The 26,008-nt window shown below is 45.3% G+C and overlaps 1 protein-coding gene across 3 annotated transcripts in view; it reads right to left on the minus strand.

Annotated features, from left to right (window-relative positions):
• TBC1D1 (TBC1 domain family member 1) overlaps positions 1-26,008 on the minus strand; it is a 207,408-nt gene that overhangs the window by 6,641 nt on the left and 174,759 nt on the right. For all 3 annotated transcript variants that reach the window (XM_037897936.2, XM_027822175.3, XM_027822174.3), the window contains 4 exons: positions 22,898-23,142; positions 22,177-22,336; positions 12,799-12,968; positions 600-770 (listed from right to left, as the gene is read on the minus strand). In XM_037897936.2, the coding sequence (XP_037753864.1) occupies positions 600-770; positions 12,799-12,968; positions 22,177-22,336; positions 22,898-23,142 (746 nt within the window). The remainder of the gene's footprint in view (positions 1-599; positions 771-12,798; positions 12,969-22,176; positions 22,337-22,897; positions 23,143-26,008) is intronic.

Genomic DNA, 26,008 nt, shown 5'->3' on the forward strand with positions numbered 1-26,008 from the left:
TCAGAGACCAAGCATACCATCTCTGAAGAGCTGCCTTGTCTCTCTCGTCCCACAGAGGGCAAGTTTTGAAGCAGCCATCGACAACTGCAGATTGAATGGACTGAGGTCAGACACTGGACATCAAGATGTACTATTTTGTGTGTTTCTAATCATTCTGGATCATGGGTTCTCAAACTTTCTCATAACAAGGATCATCTCTTAATAGAGAATGTGTCTCATAGACATCTCTCCCATTTGTGACTGCCTGACTGCAGCAATGGCTTAAATGCGAAAATAATGTTAAGACTGCATGAATGTATCTTTAGCTGTCTTCTCCAGCTGCTAAACTTCATTAACTGAAGTGACTCCAGCCAGCTTTCCACAGGCCACCAGACAGCCCTACATTCGGGAACCTCTGCTCCAGACAAACTTAAAAGGTTTTAAATACTGGTAAGTCCATCTGGTACCAACTGTAAATAGTAAATACTGAAGACAGTGATTTCAGTTATGCCTTAACCTGGATCAAATCTGGCCCATGTCTCCTCTATACAATGGTCTCTTCTGAAAATATGAACAAACAACGGTGTCAATGGCTCGTTAGATGGAAATGTAAACTGTACCTGCAACTCCTCCAGTAGATCAAAGTTCTGTTTTCTCAAACTAGTGTTTGCCTTCTCCAACTTATCCATTCTCTGATTGTCATTGAGAGACGAATCTAGCAACTCATCCTGAAGCACATGGTATTCAACTTCGTAAGCTTGCAACTGCTTGGCGATATCCATTTCAAACACCTGTTATATACATAATGGTATTAGATGCTATGAAGATCAAGAGAATCAAATGCATAAAAATTATGTTGGTTTATTTTTATGGTGTAGAGTACTTTTTTAGCTTATGTCCCTTAGTCTTGAGGCAGTGATGTCCAATGGGTAGAGGACATGCACAGGAGTCAGACATGAGTTCATTTCAAATTCTGACATTTATTTATTGTATGACTTTGAGAGGTCACTTTTACCAAAGTTTTCAAAAAGTGGCCACCATTTTAGGTGTTTCCATTTTTAGGTACCAAACTTAAGTCAGGTTGGGCATCCAAAAATGGAGGTATCCAAATTTGGGTGTCACTTTTGAAAACTGTAGCTCAAACCCCTTTATGTCTCAGCCACCACACATGTAAAATGTGGATAATACCTATCTACCTTTGTATAGCACAGCAAAAGCTTCACATGAAAAGTACTGTGTGTGCAGCTACTTCACCTATTTCTGACCTTGTTATATAATAACATTTTTAGTGTCTGAAAAAATATTAAAATTCTATCATTACTTCAAAGGATTTCATAGAGGAAACATTAAACCATGTTGGAGCAGAATTCTATTTTTAATCACTAGCTGTTAATCATTGACAGTATCTTCAGTCCTTATCAAGTCAAATATTGAGCCACACCCTGCTAAAGAGACCTTATACTTTAAAGGCAGACAAATAAAGCAAAGTACATTGAGAGAGAGCCAAAGGAAAGAAATACTATAATGTTCTCCCCTCTGCTTGTGGTCTTAGTATATCCGCTTTCCAATTTTCCAGGAAAGCTAAGTGGTAGACTGTATTACTCTAAGGTCCCTGAACTACCTCACTGAATGCAATGAAAAGATGAAATGAGAATGACACAAATGTCAAATCATAGAAACAAATGGAAAACTAAACTTGAGTCACTCAATAAAGACACAATAGGAAAATACCCCAAGTACTGAAGTTAATCAGTTGTTCCTTATTTTAACTTCTTGTGTCAGGTTTCTCTTAGAAAGGAGTCAAAAGTCAATTCCCATCTGAGATACTCATTGAAGTAATGAGAAATATTGCCTGTTTCCCTCCTTTGCTTTGGGATACAAGGGGTAAAGTTTTCATTGCTACAGGAGGAACATAATTTAAGAAGGTATCAGCTGAATAAAATGACTGTAACAACCTTAGAATTCATATTACCTGTTTATTATTCACACTATAAAAATGATCCCTAATAGTTTTATTGCAGCATGAGTGTAAATATTTGGGCTTCTGAACATTAAAGACTGGATCTCAAACATAGTTTAGGTATAAGTAAATCACAGAATCATAGAAACATAGGATTAGAGGGAACCTCAAGAAACAGGACCAAGAATACATAGATTATCCCTGATACCATCTTCTTTACAGAAGCCCTTAACATATTTGAAGATTGTTATAGGTCCCCCCCAGTGTCCTTTTCCCAAGACTAAACAAATCCAGGGTTTTTTTTAAAATTTACAGGTCAGATTTTCTAAAACTTAACATTTTTGCTGCTCTCCTCTGGACTCTCTCCAATTTGTCCACATATTTCCTAAAGTGTGGCACCCAGAACTGGACACAGTGCTCCAGCTGAGGCCTCACCAGTGCTGAGTGGAGCAGGACAAGTACCTCCCGTGTCTTACATATGACACTCCTGTTAACATACCTCAGAATTATATTAGCCTTTTTAGAAGCTGCATCACACTGTTGACTCATATTCAATTTGTGACTGTAACAGGTTTCAATCGGTTCACCGAGCCTCTAGGGGGCGATGGAGAGCTACTGTCCCACTGGCCAGCCTTAGTCACACCTTTCGAGCACTGGGGAATTCGCGGAGAAGGTGTGACGGCCAGAGTCTGCAGCGTGCTCCTCTGGCAGGGGGCACAAGCACGAGTCTGCAGGGCGCCCCTCAGGCAGGGGAGCACCGGCACAAGTCTGCCGCGCGCCCCTCAGGCAGGGGAGCGCCGGCACAAGTCTGCAGGGCGCCCCTCAGGCAGGGGAGCGCCGGCACAAGCCTGCCGCGCGCCCCTCAGGCAGGGGAGCGCTGGCACGAGTCTGCAGCGCGCCCCTCAGGCAGGGGAGCGCCGGCACGGGTTTGTAGCGCACAGTTCTGCTACCTGAGGCGGGTTGGCTGGGGTAGAGGAACGCAGGCCCACCCAACTCCACTGCGTTCCAGCCCAGGGCCCTGACAGTGGCGGGAGGAGAGGGTCCCGCCGCTGGGTCAGCAGAGAACCATCCGCGCCCCGCTGACCAAATACACCCACCACACTGTGCAGTTCTGCCCCTGGGCTACTTCCTACCCGGTCTCTCAAGCGGGCCTCTCCGGTCCCCCCAGCTCGTCCAGGTATTCAGCTGCTGGCAGCTCCAGCTCTCTCTCTGTGTCAGGCTCATGCTGGCCCGGGTTACAGCCTGGCCCCTCCAGGTCCCCCGGGTACTCAGCGGCTGGCAGTCCTGGTCATCTCAGTCCTTCCTCCAGGTCAGGTTCCTCATGGCCCAGGGCCTCCCCTGGGTCGGCAGCAGGGTCTGGAGGGAACAGCCAGCTGCCTGTGTCTGTCTCCCTCCCTGGTGCTGCCCTCACTGGGCAAAGGGCCCCGCCCTTTGTACTTCCTGTTCCACCCCTCACCTTCTGGTGATTGGAGTAAGCGTGGTCTGGCCCCACCCACGCAGGCAGAGAGGGTGGCTCTTTACCCTCTGGTTCGAAGGGAGGCCACCCTGGGTCCCTACATACCCCACCCCTCAAATCCAGCTCCCGACCATCGGAGCTGGCATCCTCACCCTCTCCGAGGCGGGATAGAAAGTCCGCATTGGTGTTGTCCCGTCCCTTCCCTCCTGATGGTGAATCGTGAAGGCATAGGGCTGCAGAGCTAGATACCACCGCATCAGCCTGGCATTATTGTCCTTCATCTTATTAAGCCACTTGAGGGGTGCATGGTCCAGTATAAAGGGGGCTCCGAGGACGTAGTAGCGGAGGGCATCGACCGCCCACTTAACCACTAGGGCCTCTTTCTCCACGACAGAGTAGTTCCGTTCTCTGGGGAACAGCTTCCGACTGAGGTAAACAATAGGGTGTTCCTCCCCGTCCACCTCCTGTGAGAGGACTGCCCCAAACCCTACTCCTGAGGCATCCATCTGAACGATGAAGTCACGCTGAAAGTCAGGGCTGAAGAATACTGGATCGCTACACAGTCTTTCTTTGATAGTTCGAAAGACCGTCTCGCATTCATCGGACCAATGCACCCGGCGGGGCTGTCCTTGGTCAAGAGCTCCGTCAGCGGGGCTGTAACGCTTGCGAAGTGGGGTACAAACTACCGGTAATAACCAGCTAAGCCCAAGAATTGACGCACCTGCCTCTTTGTGGTCCGCGCATATTCCTGGAGTGCTTGGACTTTCCCGATGAGGGGGCGGACCTGTCCCTGGCCCAAGGTGTACCCCAGGTAAGTAGTTTCCTCCCGCCCGATTCGGCATTTTTTTGGATTGGCCGTAAGCCCAGCTGCGCGGAGGTCCCAGAGGACTGCCACTACTTGGTTAAGATGTTCCTCCCAGTTATTGCCATAGATGACCACATTGTCCAAGTAGGCCGCAGCGTACTTTGTGTGTGGTTGCAACACCCGGTCCATCAAATGCTGGAAGTTCGCCGGGGCCCCATGGAGGCCGAAAGGCATCCGGGTGAAATGCTACAACCCTGAAGGGGTGGCAAACGCTGTTTTCTCCTTGGACCTGGGATCCAAGGGGATCTGCCAGTACCCCTTTGTGAGATCTAAAGTGGTGATATAACAGGCCTCCCTGAGCTGGTCGAGGAGCTCATCGATGCGGGGCATCGGATAGGCGTCAAATTTTGAAATGGCGTTTACACTCCGGAAGTCAATGCAAAACCGCCGGCTCCCATCCGGCTTTTGTACGAGGACGACGGGGCTCCGCCACTCGCTCTACGAGCGCTCAATAACACGCAGATCCAACATTGCCTGGACTTCCTCCTCTACGACCTCCCGCATTCGCCTAGGCAATGGCCGGGTTGTCTCTCGGACCACCACTCCGGGTTCAGTCTGGATCACATGGTAGGTGAGCGTAGTCCGCCCGGGTTTCATGGTGAACGTCTTGGGGAATGCCCTTACTAAGCAGAGGGCCTGTTCTTGCTGCTCGACTGTGAGTGTCTCGGCTAGCTGGGGCTCACCATTATCCGACTCCTCGGGCGGTTAGGGCCCCAGGTCCGGTTCACGGGGGTACGGGGCAACTAGTAGTCCTTCCCGTTCCTACCAGGGTTTTAAGAGGTTTACATGATAAATCTGTTTTTCCTTACGGCGACCAGGTTGCTGAATTTCGTAGGTGACAGGCCCTACCCGGCGGAGGACCTCATACGGACCCTGCCAGCGGGCAAAAAGCTTTGATTCCTCCGAGGGGAGCAGGAGGAGTACTCGGTCCCCTGGCCCAAATGATCGAGCCTGGGCGCCCCGATTGTAGTGCTGCGCCTGGGCTCTTTGGGCTGTGTTTAAGTTCTCCTTTGCAAGCTCGCCTGCCCGCGCCAGCCGCCCCTGCAGCTGTAAGACGTATTGTAAGAGACCCTGCATTGCGGACGAGTTGTGTTCCCAAGTCTCCCTCAAGAGGTCCAACACCCCGCGGCGTTGCCGCCCACAGAGGAGCTCGAACGGGGAGAACTTCGTGGATGCCTGTGAGACTTCTCGAATTGCCAGTAGTAAAGGAGGGAGCAGCTGGTCCCACTGGCGGAGGTCCTGGGTTGGGAAACGCTGCAACATTCCCTTCAGGGTCCGGTTAAAACGTTCGACCAATCCATCCATCTGGGGATGGTAGACCGAGGTCTGGAGTTTCTTAATCCCCAACGGGGCACATACCTGACAGAACAGCTTAGGAGCGAAGTTGGTCCCTTGATCAGTGAGTATCTCCCGTGGGAGGCCCACCCTTGCGAAGATCTTCACGAGCTCTGCAGCGATAGTGCGGGCGGTGATACTTCTTAAGGGGACGGCCTCAGGGAAGCGGGTGGCATAGTCCATCAGGACAAGGATGTATTGATGGCCCGCCTTACTTTTGGAAAAGGCCCCACCAGGTCCATCACTACCTGCTCAAATGGTACACCTACGACTGGTAAAGGGACCAGGGAGGGCCTTCCATACCCCTGCCAGGGCTGCATGTTGGCAGTCCGGGCACGACACACAGTCATCCTTCACCGCATGCTGGACACCGGGCCAGAAGAACCTGGCCAGGACCCTAGCCACAGTTTTTTCCTGCCCTAAATGGCCTGCAGCCGGGATGTCATGAGCAAGCTTCAGGACAGCCCGACGATGAATGCGGGGGATCACGAGTTGGGTCCGGACCTCTTGGGTCTGGGGGTCTCAATCAATGCAGTAGAGCCGCTCGTGATTGAGTTCAAACCTAGGCCATTGGATGGTTCGCTGGGCCTCCATGACCTCACCATCCACCCGGGCCAGCTGTTCATAGGCAAACCTGAGCGTAGGGTCCTCCCTTTGATCTCGGCTAAAGTCCACCAGGTCAGGAGGGGGGCCAGCCGTTTCCAGGCCGTCCTGCCCGGGTGTGGGAACTGGGGCAACTCCGGGGTTGGACCTCGAGTCAGGGCCTGTCTTCATCTCAGGCAGAGCTCCCTCGAACGCCTCTTCGGTGGGTAGGGATCGGAGCACCTCGACGAAGTCTGGCCAGTCGTGGCCCAGAATAACTGGATAAGCGAGGGATGACGCCACTGCCACGTTCATTAACTGAGTTGCTCCGTTCACCGTGATGGGGACCTGAACCATGGGGTACGATTTCACGTCTCTGTGTAGGCACTGAATCCGTACTTCCCCAATGGTCCGCTCAGTGTCCAGGAAGAGCGCCTGGTGGACGAGGGTCTACCCACAACCCGAATCAACTAGACCAACAATGTGGGTCCCGGCGACTTCCATGGGGGCTGTCAATTTGGCCACGGAGGGCGGACGGGCCTGTCGCTCCCTGGTGCACACCAGGCCAAAGTTGCAGTCCATCGCAGGACAGCCCTGTTCCAGATGACCGTACTCGCCACATCGAAAGCAAGGTCCTACCTCTGGGCACCCCGGCCGCATGGGTGCACCGGTGGGGCTGCAGGGTTGGCTGGGGCCCAGTGGTCAGGTTAAGCATCCAAAGGTGGAGAGCGGTGTGGACTCAGGGTGTTGGGGAAAATCGGTCCTGCCGCCATCTGGTCGTCGGGTACGGTGTCGTGCATCGGTTTGGGAGGTGGGCTGCCGCCCCTTTCAAGTTTCTGTGCACTGGGTCCAGGGTTTGGGGGGCGGGCTGCCGGTCCTATCGCGGCCTCTGCCTCTAGAAAGTCCTCCATAAGCGTGACGGCCGCGCTCAGATTTTGTAGCTGGTGCCGCAACACCCAAGCCCTCCCCTGGGTCGGGAGGATGTACACGAATTGTTCGAGGATGACCTGTTCAGTCACCTCAGCCGCTGTTTGACACTCGGGTTGTAGCCATCGGCCGCCTGCATCCTTCAATTCCTGGGCCACGGCCCGGCGTCTGGCACCCAGTGGGTAGACCTTTTCCCGAAACCGTTGCCGAAACATCTCTGGGGTAATGTCAAAGGCATCCAAGATAGCTGCTTTCACTCGAGCATAAATGCGGGCCTCATCATCTGGGAGTCCACGGTAAGCCTTCTGGGCAAGCCCCGTCAGATATGGGGTGAGGAGGGTCGCCCATTGGTCAGGTGCCCAACCGGCCACTGAGGCAACCTGCTTGAAGGTCACCAAATAGGCCTCCGGGTCTTCCTCAGGCCCCATCTTGGCCAGACGGATCGGTGGCCCAGCCACAGGATTGCAAGCTGCTGGAAGCATTGGGTTTGTTGTTCATGGTGCTGGGCCCCCAAGGTTTGAAGCAACTGCTGTTGGTGGACACCCAGCTGCTGTACAAGTTGTAGCTGCTGCTGTTGCTGGCTCTCAGCCAGGAACTGGATAAGCCTTTCCATTTCCATCTTTCAATTAAGGGAGCTTCAGAGGCCCCCTCGCTCTAACCCCTTCCTGCAAGGATAGGGATCGCTGCCCGCATTCTCCACCACTTGTGACAGGTTTCAATCAGTCCACCGAGCCTCTAGGGGGAGATGGAGAGCTACTGTCCCACTGGCCGGCCTTAGTCACATCTTTCAGACACTGGGGAATTAGCGGAGAAGGTGTGCCAGCCAGAGTCTGCAGCGCGCCCCTCAGGCAGGGTGCGCCGGCACGAGTCTGCAGCGCGCCCCTCAGACAGGGGGCGCCGGCATGAGTCTGCAGCGCGCCCCTCAGACAGGGGGCGCCGGCACGAGTCTGCCGCGCGCCCCTCAGGCAGGGGAACGCCGGCACGAGTCTGCAGCGCGCCCCCCAGGCAGGGGAGCGCCGGCACAAGTCTGCAGCGCGCCCCCCGGGCAGGGGAGCGCCGGCACAAGTCTGCCGCGCACCCCTCAGGCAGGGGAGCACCGGTACGAGTCTGCAGCGCGCCCCTCAGGCAGGGGAGCGCCGGCACGAGTCTGCCGCGCACCCCTCAGGCAGGGGAGCGCTGGCACGAGTCTGCAGCGCGCCCCTCAGGCAGGGGAACGCCGGCACGACTCTGCAGCACGCCCCTCGGGCAGGGGAGTGCCGGCACGGGTTTGTAGCGCACAGCGCCAACTCCACTGCGTTCCAGCCCAGGGCCCTGACAGTGGCGGGAGGAGCGGGTCCCGCCACTGGGTCAGCAGAGAACCATCCGCGCCCTGCTGACCAAATACACCCACCACACTGTGCAGTTCTGCCCCTGGGCTACTTCCTACCCGGTCTCTCAAGGGGGCCTCTCCGGTCCCCCCAGCTCGTCTGGGTATTCAGCTGCTGGCAGCTCCAGCTCTCTATCTGTGTCAGGCTCATGCTGGCCCGGGTTACAGCCTGGCCCCTCCAGGTCCCCCGGGTACTCAGCGGCTGGCAGTCCTGGTCACCTCAGTCCTTCCTCCAGGTCAGGTTCCTCCTGGCCCAGAGCCTCCCCTGGGTCAGCCGCAGGTCTGGAGGGAACAGCCAGCAGCCTGTGTCTGTCTCCCTCCCTGTTGCTGCCCTCACTGGGCAAAGGGCCCTGCCCTTTGTACTTCCTGTTCCACCCCTCACCTTCTAGGGATTGGAGTAAGCATGGTCTGGCCCCGCCCACTCAGGCTGAGAGGGTGGCTCTTTACCTTCTGGTTCGAAGGGAGGCCACCCTGGCTCCCTATAGTGACCCACTATAACCCCCAGATCCTTTTCGTCAGTACTGCTGCCTAGGCAGTTATTCCCCATTTTGTAGTTGTGCATTTGATTTTTCCTCCCTAAATGTAGTACTTTATTGAATTTCATCTTGTTGATTTCAGACCAATTCTCCAATTTATCAAGGTCATTTTGAATTCTAATCTTGTCCTCCAAAGTGCTTGCAACCCCTCCCAGCTTGGTGTTATCTGCAAATTTTGTAAGCATACTCTCCACTCCATTATTCAAGTAATTAATGAAAATATTGAATAGTATCGGACCAAGGCCAGATCTATGCCGGACCCACTAGATATAGCCTCCCAGTTTGACAGCAAACCATTGATAACTACTATTTGAATATGGTCTTTCAACCCATCTTACAGTAATTTCATCTAGAGAACTTCCCCTAGTTTGCTTATGAGACTGTCATGTGGGACTGTGTCAAAGCCTTACTAAAATCAAGGTATATCATATCTACAGTTTCCTCCCGATCCACTAGGCTAGTAACCCTGTCAAAGAAGGATGTGAGGTTGGTTTGGCACAAATTTTTCTTGACAAATACATGTTGGCTATTACGTATTATCCTATTATCCTCTAGGTGTTTACAAATTGATTGTTTAATAACTTGTTCCAGTATCTTTCCATGTATTCAAGTTTGGTTGACTGGTCTATAATTCCCTGGCACTTCTTTGTTCCCTTTTAAAAAGAACAGATACTATGTTTGCCCTTCTCCAGTCCTCTGGGACCATCCTCCGTGAGATCTTGAAGATAATCGCTAACGGTTCTGAGATTGAATCAGCTAGTTCGTTAAGTACTCTAGGGTCAATTTCATAAGGCTCTGCAGTTAGACATATAAATCTAACTTATCTAAATATTCTTTAACCTTTTCTTTCCCTATTTTGGCTTGTGTTCCTTCCCCCTTGTTGTTAACATTAACTATGTTAAGAATCTGGTCACATTTTACTTTGTTAGTAAAGACTGAAGCAAAATAGGAATTCAACACCTCAGCTTTCTTGATGGCATCCATTAACTCTCCTTCCCCACTAAGTAGAGGATCTACACTTTCCTTCAGCTTTCCCTTGCTCCCAATGTATTTATGGAACCTCTTCTTATTGCTTTTTATGTCCCTTCCAAGGTATAACTCATGTTGTGCCTTACCCTTTCTGATTTTGTCCTTATATGCTTTTGCTATCTTTTGTACTCATCTGTAGCAATCTGTCCACATTTCCACTTTTTGTAGGATTCCTTTTTGATTTTCATGTCATTAAAGAGCTCCTGAGGGAGCCTCATTGGCCTCTTACTATTCTTCCTATTTTTCATGTGCATTTATGGGATTTCCATTTTCTATGAAAATGAAAGATTCTGCAGAAAACACACAGTTGTTTCAGAATCAGCCTATGCAATTCTGCAAGCCAGACTGTTAGTTTTGTCATGACCGCTGTCTTCCAAACTCCTTTGCACTCAGAGAGGGGAGGGAAGTCCCTGCTATCATAACCAAAGCATCAACTCCAAAAGGACAGAACGTTAGGCAAATCAGAAATTTCACTTAAAAGCTAACCAACTTGGGGCAAGTTATGGCATGAAAGCCACAGGCTACAGTTGGGGGAAGTGGGAGGATACGGATTTCCCTAGTAGCCTTGCAGAAGCTGCGATCAATGAGCTGCTCTCTCTAGCAGCAGTCCTTATCAAAGGAGAGCAGCTGTTCAGTCCTCAGGTCATTTTACCTGCCTGCTCTGAAACTAGAGCAGTTTGAACGCAGGGCAAAATACCCTGTTGCTTCTGCTCAGACCTAGAAGTTTCCCTCAAATCACCTAGCCGTAGGACTCTCTGTACAGCCCTGTACTCTGGCCTTTGTGCACTGTACATAATCTACCCCTCCAGAGAGTACCAACACTTTTAATGTCCTTCCCCCCTAGACCCCAATCCCCTCCAATTTTGCCCACCTTCCTCTGATATTAAGTGTCGGGAAAAATCCTTAGCTAGTTTAATGAGCCTGTTTGTTTTAAAGGAGCATTGCTGCCAGCAAATGGAAAGCCATTCAGCAGGGTTGTAGTGCTTTCACCATGGATCCTTCTGGTTTGAAGGCCACTCTCACTTCTCACCCCCCAGGGCTACCTATGGACAGGCAAATGCAGCTCCAACGGCAGAGTGAACCTCACCATGTTTTGGGGAAAGGAAAGGGGAACAAGTCACCACATTTCTGTTCTGTGTTTGTACAGCACCTAGTACAAGGAGGTCCTGGTCCATGATTAGGCTCTTAGGCGCTACAGCAATACAGATAATAAAATAGCAATACTTGCCATCTGTATTTCCCCTTACTGTGAATCAGTTGTCACAGCCAGGTCATTTTCAGGATAATGGGTCTCTATGCAGACCACTACAAACACGGGTTATCCGTATTCTTTACAGACCCACAAATACAGTATACTCTGGATTATCCAAACAGCATGGGCGACACGGATTTTATTCAGCTAATCAGGATTTCGGCTAAGCGATGGGGCAGGAGCCATTCAGCAGTGGGGTGGCCACCTCCTCCTCCTTGCAGTCCAGGCTGGGGGGAGTTGTCTCTGCTCTATCCCACCAGAACCACAGCCACCCCACCGTCCTCCGGCACCTTCTGGGAACAGGTGTCACTGGCCCTGCAGAAGCGCAGGAAGACCTCTGCAGCTCTGCTGTCATGACCCTGCTCCCTCACTCCTGTGACAGCGAGGCTACAGAGGTTTCCCTGGCTGCCACAGGAGCCATTCAGCAGCAAGGTGGCCTCCTCTGCACCCGGAGTCTCGTCCGCCTCTTTGCAATGCTGACTGCGGTCTCTTCTCTATTATCCAGACCGCCACATTATCCCAATCCCTTTTTTGTCCCCCAGCATGAGATAGATGCTCTCTGTAGCATGTACCTCACACTGAGGGACAGGGAAGAGATTTGGATAAATGAGATTACACTGTGCATCTGTTAGGACCACCTTTTATCACAGTAGTGTTTCATCATTTCTGCCCCAGTGGAATAACTGCCATCTTGAGGGATCACTCAATGCTTCCCAGTACTATGACTGAATGCAGGAGACTGCACCATCCCATCTCCTCTATCTGGAAGACAAGTTTGCTGTTCCACAGCATTTTGCTATGATAGCTCAGTGGTTTGAGCATTGGCCTGCTAAACCCAAGGTTGTGAGTTCAATCCTTGAGGGGGCCATTTAGGGATCTGGGGCAAAAAAAAAAAAATTGGGGATTGTGCCTGCTTTGAGCAGGGGGTTGGACAAGATGATCTCCTGAGGTCTCTTCCAACTCTGATAGTCTATGAGTCTATTAACAAACTTGCATCATACAACTTGGCAGAGCAGACATAATCAACAAAGAGAAGTCTATGGCATGGGTAAGAAAAGTTAACATGCACGAGGCTCTTGTAAAGCTATTTTTTTCTTCTGAAATTAGATGTGGAGAATCAGACTCTCTGGAAATGGATAAGCCTAGTATACATTCAGTCTGCCTTATTCCCTATACTGTAGAATGCACTGTACATGGGATACAGTATTATTGCCAACAAAATGAAAATCAATTAAATACACTTAGTGAAAATCAGAACTGTAAATGTAATTAACAATGTAATTAATGATGACTAACTAATATATAAGGATGCCCGGGTACTGTATAAGTAACACGGTTCAAAAGCTTCTTTAACGTATTCCAAACTACAGTTAGTAACCTGTTCTCAACTAGGAATAGCACAAGCACTTTTTTCCATTGTGATTTTACAAAAGAATACTACTACTCCTAACTTCTGTTAATAAGAACATCATTTCTCTTGATAATAGGTAAATGTTCAGATTGTCTCATACTTGATTAATGGTCTTTTCCATCTGTACCAAGCCCAGGTTTGGGAGAATGCTTTTAATAAAATCCACTATGGTTTCTAAGTTCTCATGTTGCAGAATCAAGGGTTTGTGACTTCCCAACAGGCTTAAAGCCACTTTAAATATAACCTCTGATCCCTGAAGAAAGAGCATATCTGTGAAAACAAAGAAAAACCAAAAGTACATAAAACAAGCACATCTTTTGATAAGATAACAGTAAAATTTCCAAAGGATAACAACTTCATACACTGTAGAGATCAAGAGGCTAGAAATATTCACCAATCAGGCATTTTTGTAATTGTGTTTTATAGTTAAACGATTTTTTTTAACAGTACCTTACATTGAAAGGGGAAACAGAACTTTTGTAAAAGTTTTACACTGAAAAAGAAACATTTCTTTAATACATGGAATCTGCATCAGAGGAAGTCAATAAGACACACGGTGTGTGAGATTTTTGAAAGGATCAGATATTCATATATTTTATGTAGGAACTGTATTTTCAGCTACGCTAGCTAAGTCATATGCTTCAAGGGCATGAACTGACCAATGCTATGTAAAGGAGTTCCTTCTCCTGTTCTGCAAAAATAGTGTACAAAAAGCCACTTGTAAGAGAGAGTGAATGTGCGCACGTGCACACATGCATGCGTTGTGTAGTGGGCTATGATTTTTTCTAAAGCATTAGATATACATGTGGCATTATGCCCCATATTCTTCATAGCAATATTATTATGATATGATTATGGCATAACTATGATGTATTTTATGCGAGAGGTCATGTAAGACATCACTGAAAAGGTTATGATTCACTGAATCTGATTATCCTATTTGTATGCGTGTATCATTTTGGTATCTGAAGTTAGGAATATTGTCTATGCACCTATTACAAATGTGTTTACACCTGGGGAACGCCCACTAGGCAGAAGGCAATCAGTCTAGATGGCTGGCTGGGCAGGGCCGTTAGGAAGAGGATAGGTCTTAGAAGATGCTAATATCCCAGAAGGGAGCCTTCCTGAGGACACTATAAACAGCCTCTGACTCATTGCTGCTATGACCCTACAGGGACATGTGACCAAGTCATCTGGTACTGGACTCCATCTTGGAATACCAGTGTTTTTTCACTGAAAGCCGTGGGAACTAAAGTTGGAATTAAAGGGTTCCTTCCACATGCAAAAGCTATTTAAGGCAGGGGAGTGACATCATGTGGTTCTTCACTGACTCCCCGCCCAAAGGAGATGCTTGGAAACACCTGAGAAACAAGAACTGAACCGGGGGAGAAGGGCTGAACACAGGCGAGAGGAAATTCTAGCCTGTGGAAGGGATACCTGGGTTTTAAGCTGCAAGCAAGTGAAGCATGCCCTTAAGAGCCTCCAGCCAGCTTCAATCATCATTTAGGGTGAGAATTTGCTACTCATATCCAATTTCTTTAGAATATTAAGCTTAGTTTGCTGTTTTATTTGCTAGGTAATCTGCTTTGATCTGTTTGCTATCCTTATAATCACTTAGAATCTATCTTTTGTAGTTAAACTTGTTTTTGTTTTGTCTAAAACCAGTGTGTGCGGGAGTTATTACTTGGGGCAGAAAGCTGTATATATTCCTCTCCACACTGAGGGAGGGGGTGAATTTCATGAGCTTACGCTGTACAGTTCCCTGTGCAGTGCAAGACGGTATAATTTTGGATTTACACTCCAGAGTTGAGTGCATGCCTTAGGAACTGGGAGGTGCCTTAGCTGAGCCTTCCCATAAAGAGCTGATCTCAGCATCTGTGTGTAGCTGCAGCTGGGTGTGTCCCTACCTATACATGTGCTGGAGGGGGCTTGAGGGCCTGTCACAACAATACAGTGTAAAGGGAGCCCAGGCTGATGTGTCAGACGGGCTCAGTGGTACCCCAGTTCCAGGTGGCATCCCGGGGGGAACCTGTCACAATACATCAGGACCCATTATTATTCAATTATTTAAGTGTCAATCGTGTGTTTCACTAGCTAGATCAATTGCCCTGGTTGGTGAGTTATCACCCGAGACATCCAGTACATATTTAAGTTATGTATAAGCTAGGCCAGGGGTAGGCAACCTATGGCACACATGCCAAAGGCGGCATGTGAGCTGATTTTCAGTGGCACGCACACTGCCTGGGTCCTGGCCACCGGTCTGGGGGGCTCTGTGTTTTAATTTAATTTTAAATGAAGCTTCTTAAATATTTTAAAAACCTTATTTACTTTACATACAACAATAGTTTAGTTATATATTAACGACTTATAGAAAGAGACCTTCTAAAAACGTTAAAATGTATTACTGGCACGTGAAACCTTAAATTAGAGTGAATAAATGAAGATTCAGCACACCACTTCTGAAAGGTTGCCGATCCCTGAGCTAGGCTATGCAGTGAAATTGGACAGTGTTATCTCTTCTTGTATGTGTTATGTTTTTTGAGGGGGGTCATGAGAACTCTATGAAGAAGTAAATGGAAGCAGCAGAATTTATTAATTTTCAGCTGTCAGTTCTGAGCTTGAATGGAATCATAAATTAAAGAACTTTAATAAAAACAGTAAGTACCTACACTTTAATTATAAGAACGGAGTGTAATCTTTCTTCAGCCCTATTTCTTACCTACTGAAGGGAAGTGCTAAACTGCATTAGGAAAACATAACACAATGCGTATGGGACTTGAGTTAAAGAATTCAGTTTTCTAACAGCATCTGGGTTTATTTGTTTTTAATATAAGTATCTGATAAACATATTAATATTCTAACAACCCACACAACTAATCACATTTGTAGTGTATCTTGAAATCTTACTAATGTAAGCTGTGTATTAATGCTGCAGGTGGCCCCATAAAGACAGCATCCTGGTACACATTCAGCACAGTGCAGCCACAGTATCTAGCTATCTTTCAGCATAACTTCCTTTCCATCTCTTCCTTTTTCCTTTACAAACAGCCTACAATCTAGCACAGGTCTTTATGGAGACAGGAAATATATGAGAGCTACCCTGCAGCAGCCAACGATACCACTCACAATCCAACTGGCCAGGGGAGATACAAAAAGCTCTTTTCCTCCATAGACTCTCTTGCTACTAGACCTCAAAATCTGCTCTGGGTTTCAAAGAGGGACTTTGATACAGGAGGAAGTATTCAGTATATTATGAAAAGTTATTAAGGGCAGGGGGAAACCATATGGGGGGTAGGTGGATTTTTGTTTTCAGTTCAGGTTTGCTAATTACCAAATATATCCGTGTTTATACAAAGGCTTCCTATCTCTCTTCCTTCTACTTGAACCTGCAAGTGAGGTCATGCTGCTGAACTGGTAGCATCACAATAACTTACATGGTAATAGGCTGATGCCAAACACATTCGGACTTCATGATCAAATAGAAAGAGAAACTGAGCAATGAGGGAAAATGCTGATGTCAAAACCACAAGTCTCTCCAGTGCAGCAAAGAACATAGGAAAACACTGGCTGACTACATTTCTGTGTACAAATATTCTCCCTTTTGAAGCTTGCATCAGAATGAAAGTTTCCCACTACAGTACCTTAACTTTACCCTGAAGTCATAACTCATTTCACTCCCTTCCTGTGTTCATCTCTCTCTCACAGAGGGACAGACAGAGCATGAAGCACATGTAATAACTGATAATAAATCTTATATTTCTACCCCATTCATCCTAAAAACAGTGCAAACAGCTCCAGTTCCAATTCAGTACATTCTATAAGCGGTAGGGCTGCTCTGAAAGACGTAACGGAAAGTGAGCAACTGTCTTCATGTGTCTAGAGAAACTTGAAAGATACAGGACATTGCTCTGTAAGGGAATCTACAGTATTTAATATTAATACAGAGAACACCAAGCAAGAATCAAGAAAGATGAAGTACAAAGCAGAACCTAATTATGCAGAAAATAATACATCTACATGACCCAACACCTGCCCCTAGAAAACATGCAGATTAACTCAAAGTGACCTATACAGTGTTAAGGTATAAGTCGGATTGATTATATACTTCTGAAATACCTCATTCATATATAAAATAGTGAGCAGTGAACAAAGGCCCATTTATTTTAGGAGCTTATCCATCTCTAAGGCTTGCTGTAAGTGGGCTGCAAGCCAGCGACAATGCAATGTAGGCATCCAAATTAACGTCAGCATGACCGGCAGACATCAGGATTTAAAATCAAGTTATCTACAATCTTGGAACAGAATAAATGTTGTTCATCCAAGTCTCCTCCACCACTAAGTAAATAGGAGGTTTTAGAGAACCTTTGTTTTGCAGTACCCTCACATGACGTTCTATTCTGAAGTGTTGAAAGTTTGGACAGATGGAGAAAAAAGGAAAAAGGTAGTTTTCTACTTTCTAGCATAACACAGCCTTGTAACTCCAGAACTTCTTTATAACCTATAGCTTTAATACACTGGAATATAGCCTTCAGAAGAAAGTGGGATCTAAGGTAGTCTAAATGCACTGTACCTTTAAATACTACATTGTTACATAGCAATTGGGTTGCAGGAGTCAAGGAACGAAAGATTGTCCTATCTACTATTGGTGCACATGTGCCTCATGCACTTCAGTCCAGAGTCTTTAGCCAGCAGTATCCTGGCATGCATCCTGGTCTTTACCCAGCAGGACCAGGCACTGTGCATGCACCCTGAGAATCCTCATGCTCTGCATCAAGGGCATATAAGGGCAGAGTGCATCAGTGCTTCTCAGTGCCTCTGGCTTTGAGAGGGAGCTTGCAGTCTGTGTGACTGCCAGCTAATTTCTACTGAGTAGTTAATGGTTTTGATATTTTTAACAGTTTTTAGTATGAAGTGGTCAAAGCGGAGACTCTGAGGTTACTGCCTGGGAATAAGCAATCGTGGAATGTGCATACGGACAACCAAGCGAAGGAGAATGGGAAGTTACTTACCTGTACAGTAACAGGAGTTCTTTGAGATGTGTTGTCTACATGCACATTCCACAACTTACCCATCACCCCTCACCTCTGGAGTCCTTCTCCATGAGATGCTGCAGTTGAGAGGAAATTGAGGAGCACTGGTGCACTCTGCTCTTATATGCTCTCGATTCAGAGCATGAGAACTCAGGGTGCACGTACACAGTCTGGGTACTCCTGGCCAAAGATTCCAGATTCAAGCGAATGCACCAATAATGGAAAATGCATATGGACAACACCTCTCAAAGAACTCCAGTTCCATTGAATGGGCTGTACAGTCAAAAGTTGGCAGGTAAATCAGTTTGCCTGGTTAGTCTGCATTTGAGACACTAGAATTCAACTTTTTTTTTCTTCCTCCCTAGGAATCTAATAAATGAGTGTTAAAACCAAAACCTGTTATGTTGTGCAAAACTGAGTGACCAGTTGTGTAGGAATTACCTAGTTCCCAGCACTATGTGCAGTATTGGCAACTCCAACCATTCAGAAATCATAAGATTGGCTTAAAATCATGACAATTAAAAAAGAAGTTTGAGGTTTCTATCTTTCTTCAGGTTTCTGAGACTTTGGCACAACTGAGGGTGAGAAACTTTCATTTTAAAAAGGAGTCAGTTCAAGATTCTCACCTAATCATATGCTTCCAAGAGTTGCTGATTTAAGAAAGCCACCAAATATTGTGAGACTTTCAACGCTGGACTTGTGCTTCTGGGAAACAACAATGATTTTTAGGAGATGGTTTTAGTCTCGCATGCTCCTTTACTGTGACAAGGCCCTCGTTCCACAGAAGTCATTTACTTATCTCAACCTTTTATTCCATTACAAATTCTTTGCTTTTTAAAGCTCTATAATCTTTCAGTGGCAAATTAAAAGCAAAACACATGATATGCAAATCTATATATTGAGGAGTCGCAAATGTATTAGGTTGGGCATAAACTAAAAGCATGTGTCTTTTGTGTATCCGCAGTCAAGCAGTTCACAAACGATCATACTGACACATGATAATTGATAATACAATTAATCACGGATGATTGAAAAGAGGAATGTTGATTATAAACTCAGTGCATGACACTTTCATTTTCATTCCATTCCTGAACAGAATTATTGTCAGTTAGACATTGATTATTGTGAGGCTAACCTGTTTAGAACACAACCTTGTTCCTTGATTGGGTGCTGTGCTCACCATAACTAGCTGTGTATCGAAAAAGGCAGTAAATATAGATTTTATCTATGTAATCTATTCCATCCTTATCACCATAGTATCTTCCAATGCCATATTTTGCATTGACTTAAATAGGAACAGGACCATTCTCCTTGAAATAAATATTTATTATTTGCTTTGTATTGAAAAAGAGACTGATTAAAAAGGTTAGGAGAGTGGTCATTTTAATGCATCAATAAATCATTGCACCTTGTGTGCTTGATCACTCAAATCTATTTTCCAAGATAGGAAATGAGAATGATTAGCGGCACAGAAACAACTTCCATATAAAGAAAGCTTTAAAAGATTGGGAATGTTTATCTTAGAGAGGAGACAAATGAGAGGACATGCTAAAGATATATGAAATGATGAAGGGCATAGAGAAGGTAGACTGGCAAATGTGCTCATTCTCATAAGAAAAGATCACAGGGACATTCAATGAAATAGAAAAGCAGAAAATTTAAAACTGATAAAGGGAAATAAATACCTTTTCACGTAACACATAGTTAGCCTGTAGAACTCATTGCCACATGATATTATTGAGGCCAAGTTCTTAATAGGACTTTTTTTAAAGAACTGGACATTTACATGGATGCAGACAATGGGTAACAATTTTCAAAAAAGTGACACAACAGCCTAAATCACGTTGGGATTTAGGTGCTTTTGAAAATTTTACTTAATAGCCAGAGTTAGAATAGCAAGGGTTATTCTTCGGGGCATCACCCAATCTCTAACTAACTAAATGTTATTTAGGAAGAAACTTTCTCTGTGGAGAAGTTGTTCCAGAACTGTGACTGAAAGGTTTTTTGCACCACTTTCAGAAGCAGCAGGTCCAGACAATTTTGGATGCAAGCATACTGAAGTATGTGGACCACTGGTTTTATGACAATTCCTACGCTCTGAAAACAATGCTTGATTATATGTTTCTCTCAATGTGTTTCTCTGTACTGTGAAGCTAACGTATTTCCAGGATATATGGCACCACTGTACTAGCCTCTCTCCTTGGCTCTTACATGCATCAGCTCCTGCCTATTGCCTAAGCCAGTGGCTCTCAACTTTTCCAGACTACTGTACCCCTTTCAGGAGTCTGATCTGTCTTGCGTACCCCAAGTTTCACCTCACTTAAAAACTACTTGCTTACAAAATCAGACAGAAAAATACAGAAGTGTCATAGCACACTCTTACTGAAAAATTGCTTACTTTCTCATTTTTACCATATAATTACAAAATAAGTCACCTTGAATATAAATATTGTACTTCCATTTCAGTGTACAGTATATATAGCAGTATAAACAAGTCACTGTATGAAATTTTAGTTTGCACTACTTTGCTAGTGCTTTTTATGTAGCTTGCTGTAAAACGAGGCAAATATCTAGATGAGTTCATGCACGCCAGGGGTATGCGTACCCTTGGTTGAGAACCACTGCCCTAAGCAAGCAACTAATCTGGTTGAAATAAGTCATTCTTGTTGTGTCTTATTAACTTTTGGCCAGTGTATTTATTCTTAGTGAGGCAGGTGTCCACAATCATCTCTCTGTGTAGAGCATAGAGCACGTCAACAAAGCTCCAAAAGTGGGTGGCACTCCCTGGGGAGGGGACTGGTCAGTTGGATGCACCAACTCAGTTCTTCCTTTCTGGAGTTTCCACGGGTGGTGGAGAGTTAAAACCTCTTTCCTGGGAGGAGGGGTGGGGGAGGGGAGTGAGAGAGGAGAGAGAGAAGGCCACCCTTTGGGAGAAATGATTCAGGGAAACTGGAACTGAACTGAAATACACACTTTTTATTTCAATATGTATGTATAGTTAGTTGAGTCACCCATTTATGAGTGTACTGATTTAGTCACGGGACACCAATTGCCTGGTTTTGTGCCCCTCTAGAGTGTGTATTGTATGGTATTCCTAGACCACTGTGTGACGACACTGATCTTATTCACATAATTATAAAATTTTAGGCATATAGCCCCTAGAATATCTAGCCCCATATTCATTCTGAGATATTGGATGGAGAAAACGCTGATGAAAGAGATGGACCACAAGTTCTAATACAAAGGATCAAAGAGATTGATCCAGAATTCAGAATGATCTACCTGTTGAAGTCAGGGTGGAAGCAATGTACAGAAAGTCAACAGCTGAGCGCTGATCTACACTATCGCTTAATTTGATGTAACTTACGTCACTCAGGGGTGTGAAAACAACACCCCCCTGAATGACATAAGTTACATGGACTTAAAGCAGTGTCCACACCACGCTATGTTGTCGGGAGATGCTCTTCTGTCGACATAACTTCTGCCTCTTGTGGAGGTGGAATAATTATGCTGATGGGAAAGCACTCTCCCGTCGGCATAGTGCATCTTCACCAGACGTGCTGCAGCACCGATGTAGCATGGTAGTGTAGGCTTGCACTAAGGTGTAAAAAGAAAGACAGAGAGACCTACCCACCAGTTGTATGCAGTACTCTGTGATGTCAGCAAGAGGGGATGAGAGGGAACAGGCTCTATGAGTTAATTTATGCAAGCTATATTGTAGGAATTGAAGATGGACAAAAATCTAACAGCTACTATTATAACAAAGGGACACCAGAAATAAGAAATGAGAGGATTAGTGCATATGGAATACTGGTGAACCTTGAAAATGTATAAGGAATAGTTACATCAACAACAGATGTAATGCCTGCAAGAGAATGGGCAATGATGGGTCTGGAGTCAGGCAAGTGGAACAGTGTAAAATCTCAGAAAGTGTCCAACCAGATGTTAAAGGAAAAGATTAGATCCATACTGAATACTTCAGGAGCAAAACAGGCTAAAGTTAGCAGTATTATACAGCATAGAACAATACTGATATAGACTCACTGCAGCAATGCCAGCATTCCTTTGTGAAGGGGAAGCCTAGGACATTGCAGAAATGGGATTTCCAATTTAATGAACATAGGAAGGCTCAGTAATTGGGAAGGATTACAGGACTCAGCTGAAATTAGAAGGATGAGGAAATCCAAAGAGAAAAAAGTTAACAATAGAGGTGAAGAGACAAGACTGTCAGTTCCAACCTTCTACCGTCTCTGAACAGCATTTTGCTATAAACTCCACACCTTCACTTCCTATAAGCTGACTTTTGTCACTACACAATACATCTGTGGAAGTGACTATTCATCAAAAATAGGATAAATATTGTCTTAGGTGTATGAAACAGGCTGGATCCTGTAGCAATGCAAACACAGTTTCAAGAAGACCAGAAAGGTATTTTTATGAAGAGTTACCGAATACTCTGGCAACAAATCCCAGGGGAAACTGAGAGGCAAACATGGTCAGAAACCAGGGGGCAGCATAGAGACTAGGGCCAATCTCATGCTCCTCCAAGTGATTGTAGAGATCTCTGTGGTAATCGTGAAGAAGTCTGGAAAGTTGATACATCTGGATCTGCAAAGAAAAGAAAAAGAAATGAAGAACTGACTAAGAATAACAGACTAACTGGAAGTTATAAGAACAAAGCCCATGCTACTCCTTCTCATGAGAAAGAAGGAGTGAAACATATCTACCAATTCATGTTCAAACACACTTATAAGAAACTAATCTGAAGCCTTTTCAGTGACTCAATGGGTAGCACTTCACGATTGGCCACATTAACCATCCCTCTCACCCCTAAGCTGGCAGAGTGATGCTCCCTGTTTCAGGGTTCCCTGTATTTTCTCCCTACAATAGCCAACTATGCAGGGCTATCTGAAGACACACTTTCATACAAGGGCTACTTGAATGTAAATTAGTCTTAAACACAGAGTTGTGTGTGTTTTTCATAATTTCCCAATGGCCTCTCTTAAACTGAAACATAAATCTCTTGAAGATCTAATCCTCTTTATAGTGCCCCTTCTCTTTAGTGTTTCTGCAGTGGAGTCAAAAAGCAGAATCTGACAATCACATCACTAACAAATTATATTGCTATTATTAGCAGCATCCTTTTTACAGAGGCATAAAAACAAATACCTGTAAAATAGTCATGTCGGGACGATACTGTTTCCTTAGGCCCATGTCAAACATAAGAAACTTCAACATCTTAAAAGCATCTTCTTCAGTCATATGAAGCAGCAGAACTCCTGCTACAAAACTCAGGCCCTGGCAATACCCTACTTCCGGGTCCAGAAGAGAATAGGCCTTCAGAATATTGTAGAGTGACAGCTGCCCAGCTCCCAGTTGTGCTGAGAAATAAGGATGTGTTGGAAAGGTGCGTCCTGTGAAAACAACTGAAGTTAGCAATTCAAACGTTAAACAAAACAAAACAAGCTTGCTAGGTTACCAAGTTAAACAAACAATCTTTTTAAGTCAACTTTCAGTGCTGACATTATTGAGTTTATTCTATAAGGCAAGGAGAGCTTTTGTACCTTAGAAATATATATTTTTGTAATTTAAAAAAGACATGGCTTGGATGACTGCTGGGGTCCAAATAAAGAAGTCTTAGACCAATGTTCAGCTATCTGGACCAGATTCTGATCTCAGTTTCCCAATCATAAATTGAAGTCAGTGGTGTAAACTTCAGATTTACAGGTTTCAGAGTAACAGCCGTGTTAGTCTGTATTCGCAAAAAGAAAAGGAGGACTTGTGGCACCTTAGAGACTAACCAATTTATTTGAGCATGAGCTTTTGTGAGCTACAGCTCACTTCATCGGATGCATCCGATTCATCCGATGAAGTGAGCTGTAGCTCACGAAAGCTCATGCTCAAATAAACTGGTTAGTCTCTAAGGTGCCACAAGTACTCCTTTTCTTTTTTCAGATTTACAGTGATGCAATAATAAGAATCTGATCCTCTCAACCAAAAGCAAACAGGACCACCACTTCCCCCCTCTACTCAATTATCCATAAACTCTTCAATATTGATTTGGGCTGGTCTATAATAGCAACCTCTGTGATGTCTATTGGACAATAGTAATTCTATTCGTTTATTTATAATTAGCTAATCCAAACAACATAAATTTACATTTCTGATTGATCTGTGCTACTTGCACAGTGAGATAGAACTAATCTGCTTTTTTATCAAACAGGGCCATTTTATTGAACTTTCCCTAAAGATTCCTATCAGTATGTAAATGACCACATTGAAGGTCTGTCGTTCACAGAATATTAGCAGGTGTTTCAGAAACAGATTTTTGGAAGAATGAAAAACAACCATGAGATTTCCCCCCCAACAACCTATCTGAATTCAGAGGATGTTTTAATACTTCTTTTGTTCCAGGGCAAGTGATATGTTTTTTGTAGTTGCCCACTTGTTAAATATCACCCCACCCTTCAGCTTCTGGAATGTTGCTGTATTGCTCGGGCTGGAGGTGTGCTGGCAGATACCATCAGAGCTCTTGTTTCAAAAAGACAAAGCCTGGGGCTGGTTCTTCCTGCATTCCGGTTAGTGCTCTGAGCTACCGAGTAGAAAACCTGCATTTGATTATTTCTGAGTCTGGTCTCATGGCTGCCAAGACTGTTAAGGAATTAAGCGCTGCAGATGCAGAGGGAGTGTGATTAGCTTCCCAAGTGAAAGAGCAGCTTTCATTTTTCTGCAGGGACTTCTTTCCCTAAGCTAGAAGTTATTCTAATACATTCTGATGAGAGACCCACTTAGCCTCTCTCTGTCAGCAGCAAGGCCCCCCTGGCACTGGTCATTCAGGGAGAAGGTATAAACTAGGGTCTGGAAAAAATCCAATACAGAGGGGTCCTGAAAAAGGAGTGGGTGGGGTGGAAGCAATGTCGCTAATCTCACTATTTGGTGTATTTCTTAAAGCCCTAGCTGCTGCTGGAGTCCTGTAATTAGATAAGAATCAGCTTTTTCTTAAAAAAGTTTGTGGCCTTCATAATGGCAGAGAAAAAGCTTAAAAATGTGACCTAAATGCACCTTTAGAGGCTCAGACACTAAAAGGAAATAAAAAAAACCCTACATTTATTTTTTAAAAATACTGATTTTTAAGAGTGATTTTTTTTTTCAGAGGGGTAGCCGTGTTAGTCTGTATCAGCAAAAATAGCCAGGAGTCCTTGTGACACCTTAGAGATGAAAGCTTATGCCCAAATACATTTGTTAGTCTCTAAGGTGCCACAAGGACTCCTTGTTATTCTTGTGATTTTTGAATGCTTGAAGTTGGTAAGTTTGGGAAGAGCGAGAATACCGCAGGCATTTACCTCTGAACATGGCACATCCTTACCCTGTAGTGCCAAAAAGCCAGAAGCCAACAAGCTCAGCAGGAGAAAAAAGTGAATGTAAATCCAGTTATTTGTTCCACATTCACTCCTGCATTTTGGGTCTGAAGTCTCCCATTGACTTCAATAGGCTTTGGATCAGATCCCATGAAAGGCAAAATATAAAAGTCATCTTAAAGTTACGTAGACTGATTTTTTAAAAAAAGTATTGAAGTTACAACAAACTCCTACGAGTTCTGTAACTGAAAGATGAGAGAAAAAAAATCCGCTAATTTTTAGTTTATTTTGTCCATACACAAAGTGCTGTCAAATCCACAAGAGAGACAATCTCAGATTATCTCTCTTGACTAGCCAGTTAAGACTCTGGAGGATCAGGACCTACATCAAGTGAACCTCGTAGCTCTAAGGTGAGCAGAGATTCTTGTAAGTCTTCATAGGATTGTCCCCTCAATTTGTATAGACACTTCACAGATCAAGAGGGAAAAGAAGTTTTTTAAAAATCCAAACAGGAAAATGTGATTAAAATTTTTTTAAAAAATTAAAAACTGGCAGAGAAACTGAGGCAGGTGCAGTACATGATTCTCCATTTTTTTAATTGAGCAGAATGTAAGCTTCTTGGGGCAGGGACTGATTTTCTGTTCCATGTTTATACAGTGCCTAGCACAATGGGGTCCTAGTCACTACCGCAATACGAATAATACAAATACATTTCAAGTAGACAGTGATCATCTGATGGTTCTGTACCACTGTACAATTCAGTATGTCCCCAACTTCAGAATGAGAGACAAATATTTTAATATTTATACTAATGCATAATCACAACAGGATGCTCCAGCTGAACTGTATTATATTGATTCATGGCAGCTGTGCTGTCATTGCAGAGTCTTCAGTGCCTACTAGCACACTGGGCATTGTTTAA

This window comes from Chelonia mydas, chromosome 4, assembly GCF_015237465.2.
Source record: "Chelonia mydas isolate rCheMyd1 chromosome 4, rCheMyd1.pri.v2, whole genome shotgun sequence".
NCBI classification, from domain to species: Eukaryota; Metazoa; Chordata; order Testudines; family Cheloniidae; genus Chelonia; species Chelonia mydas.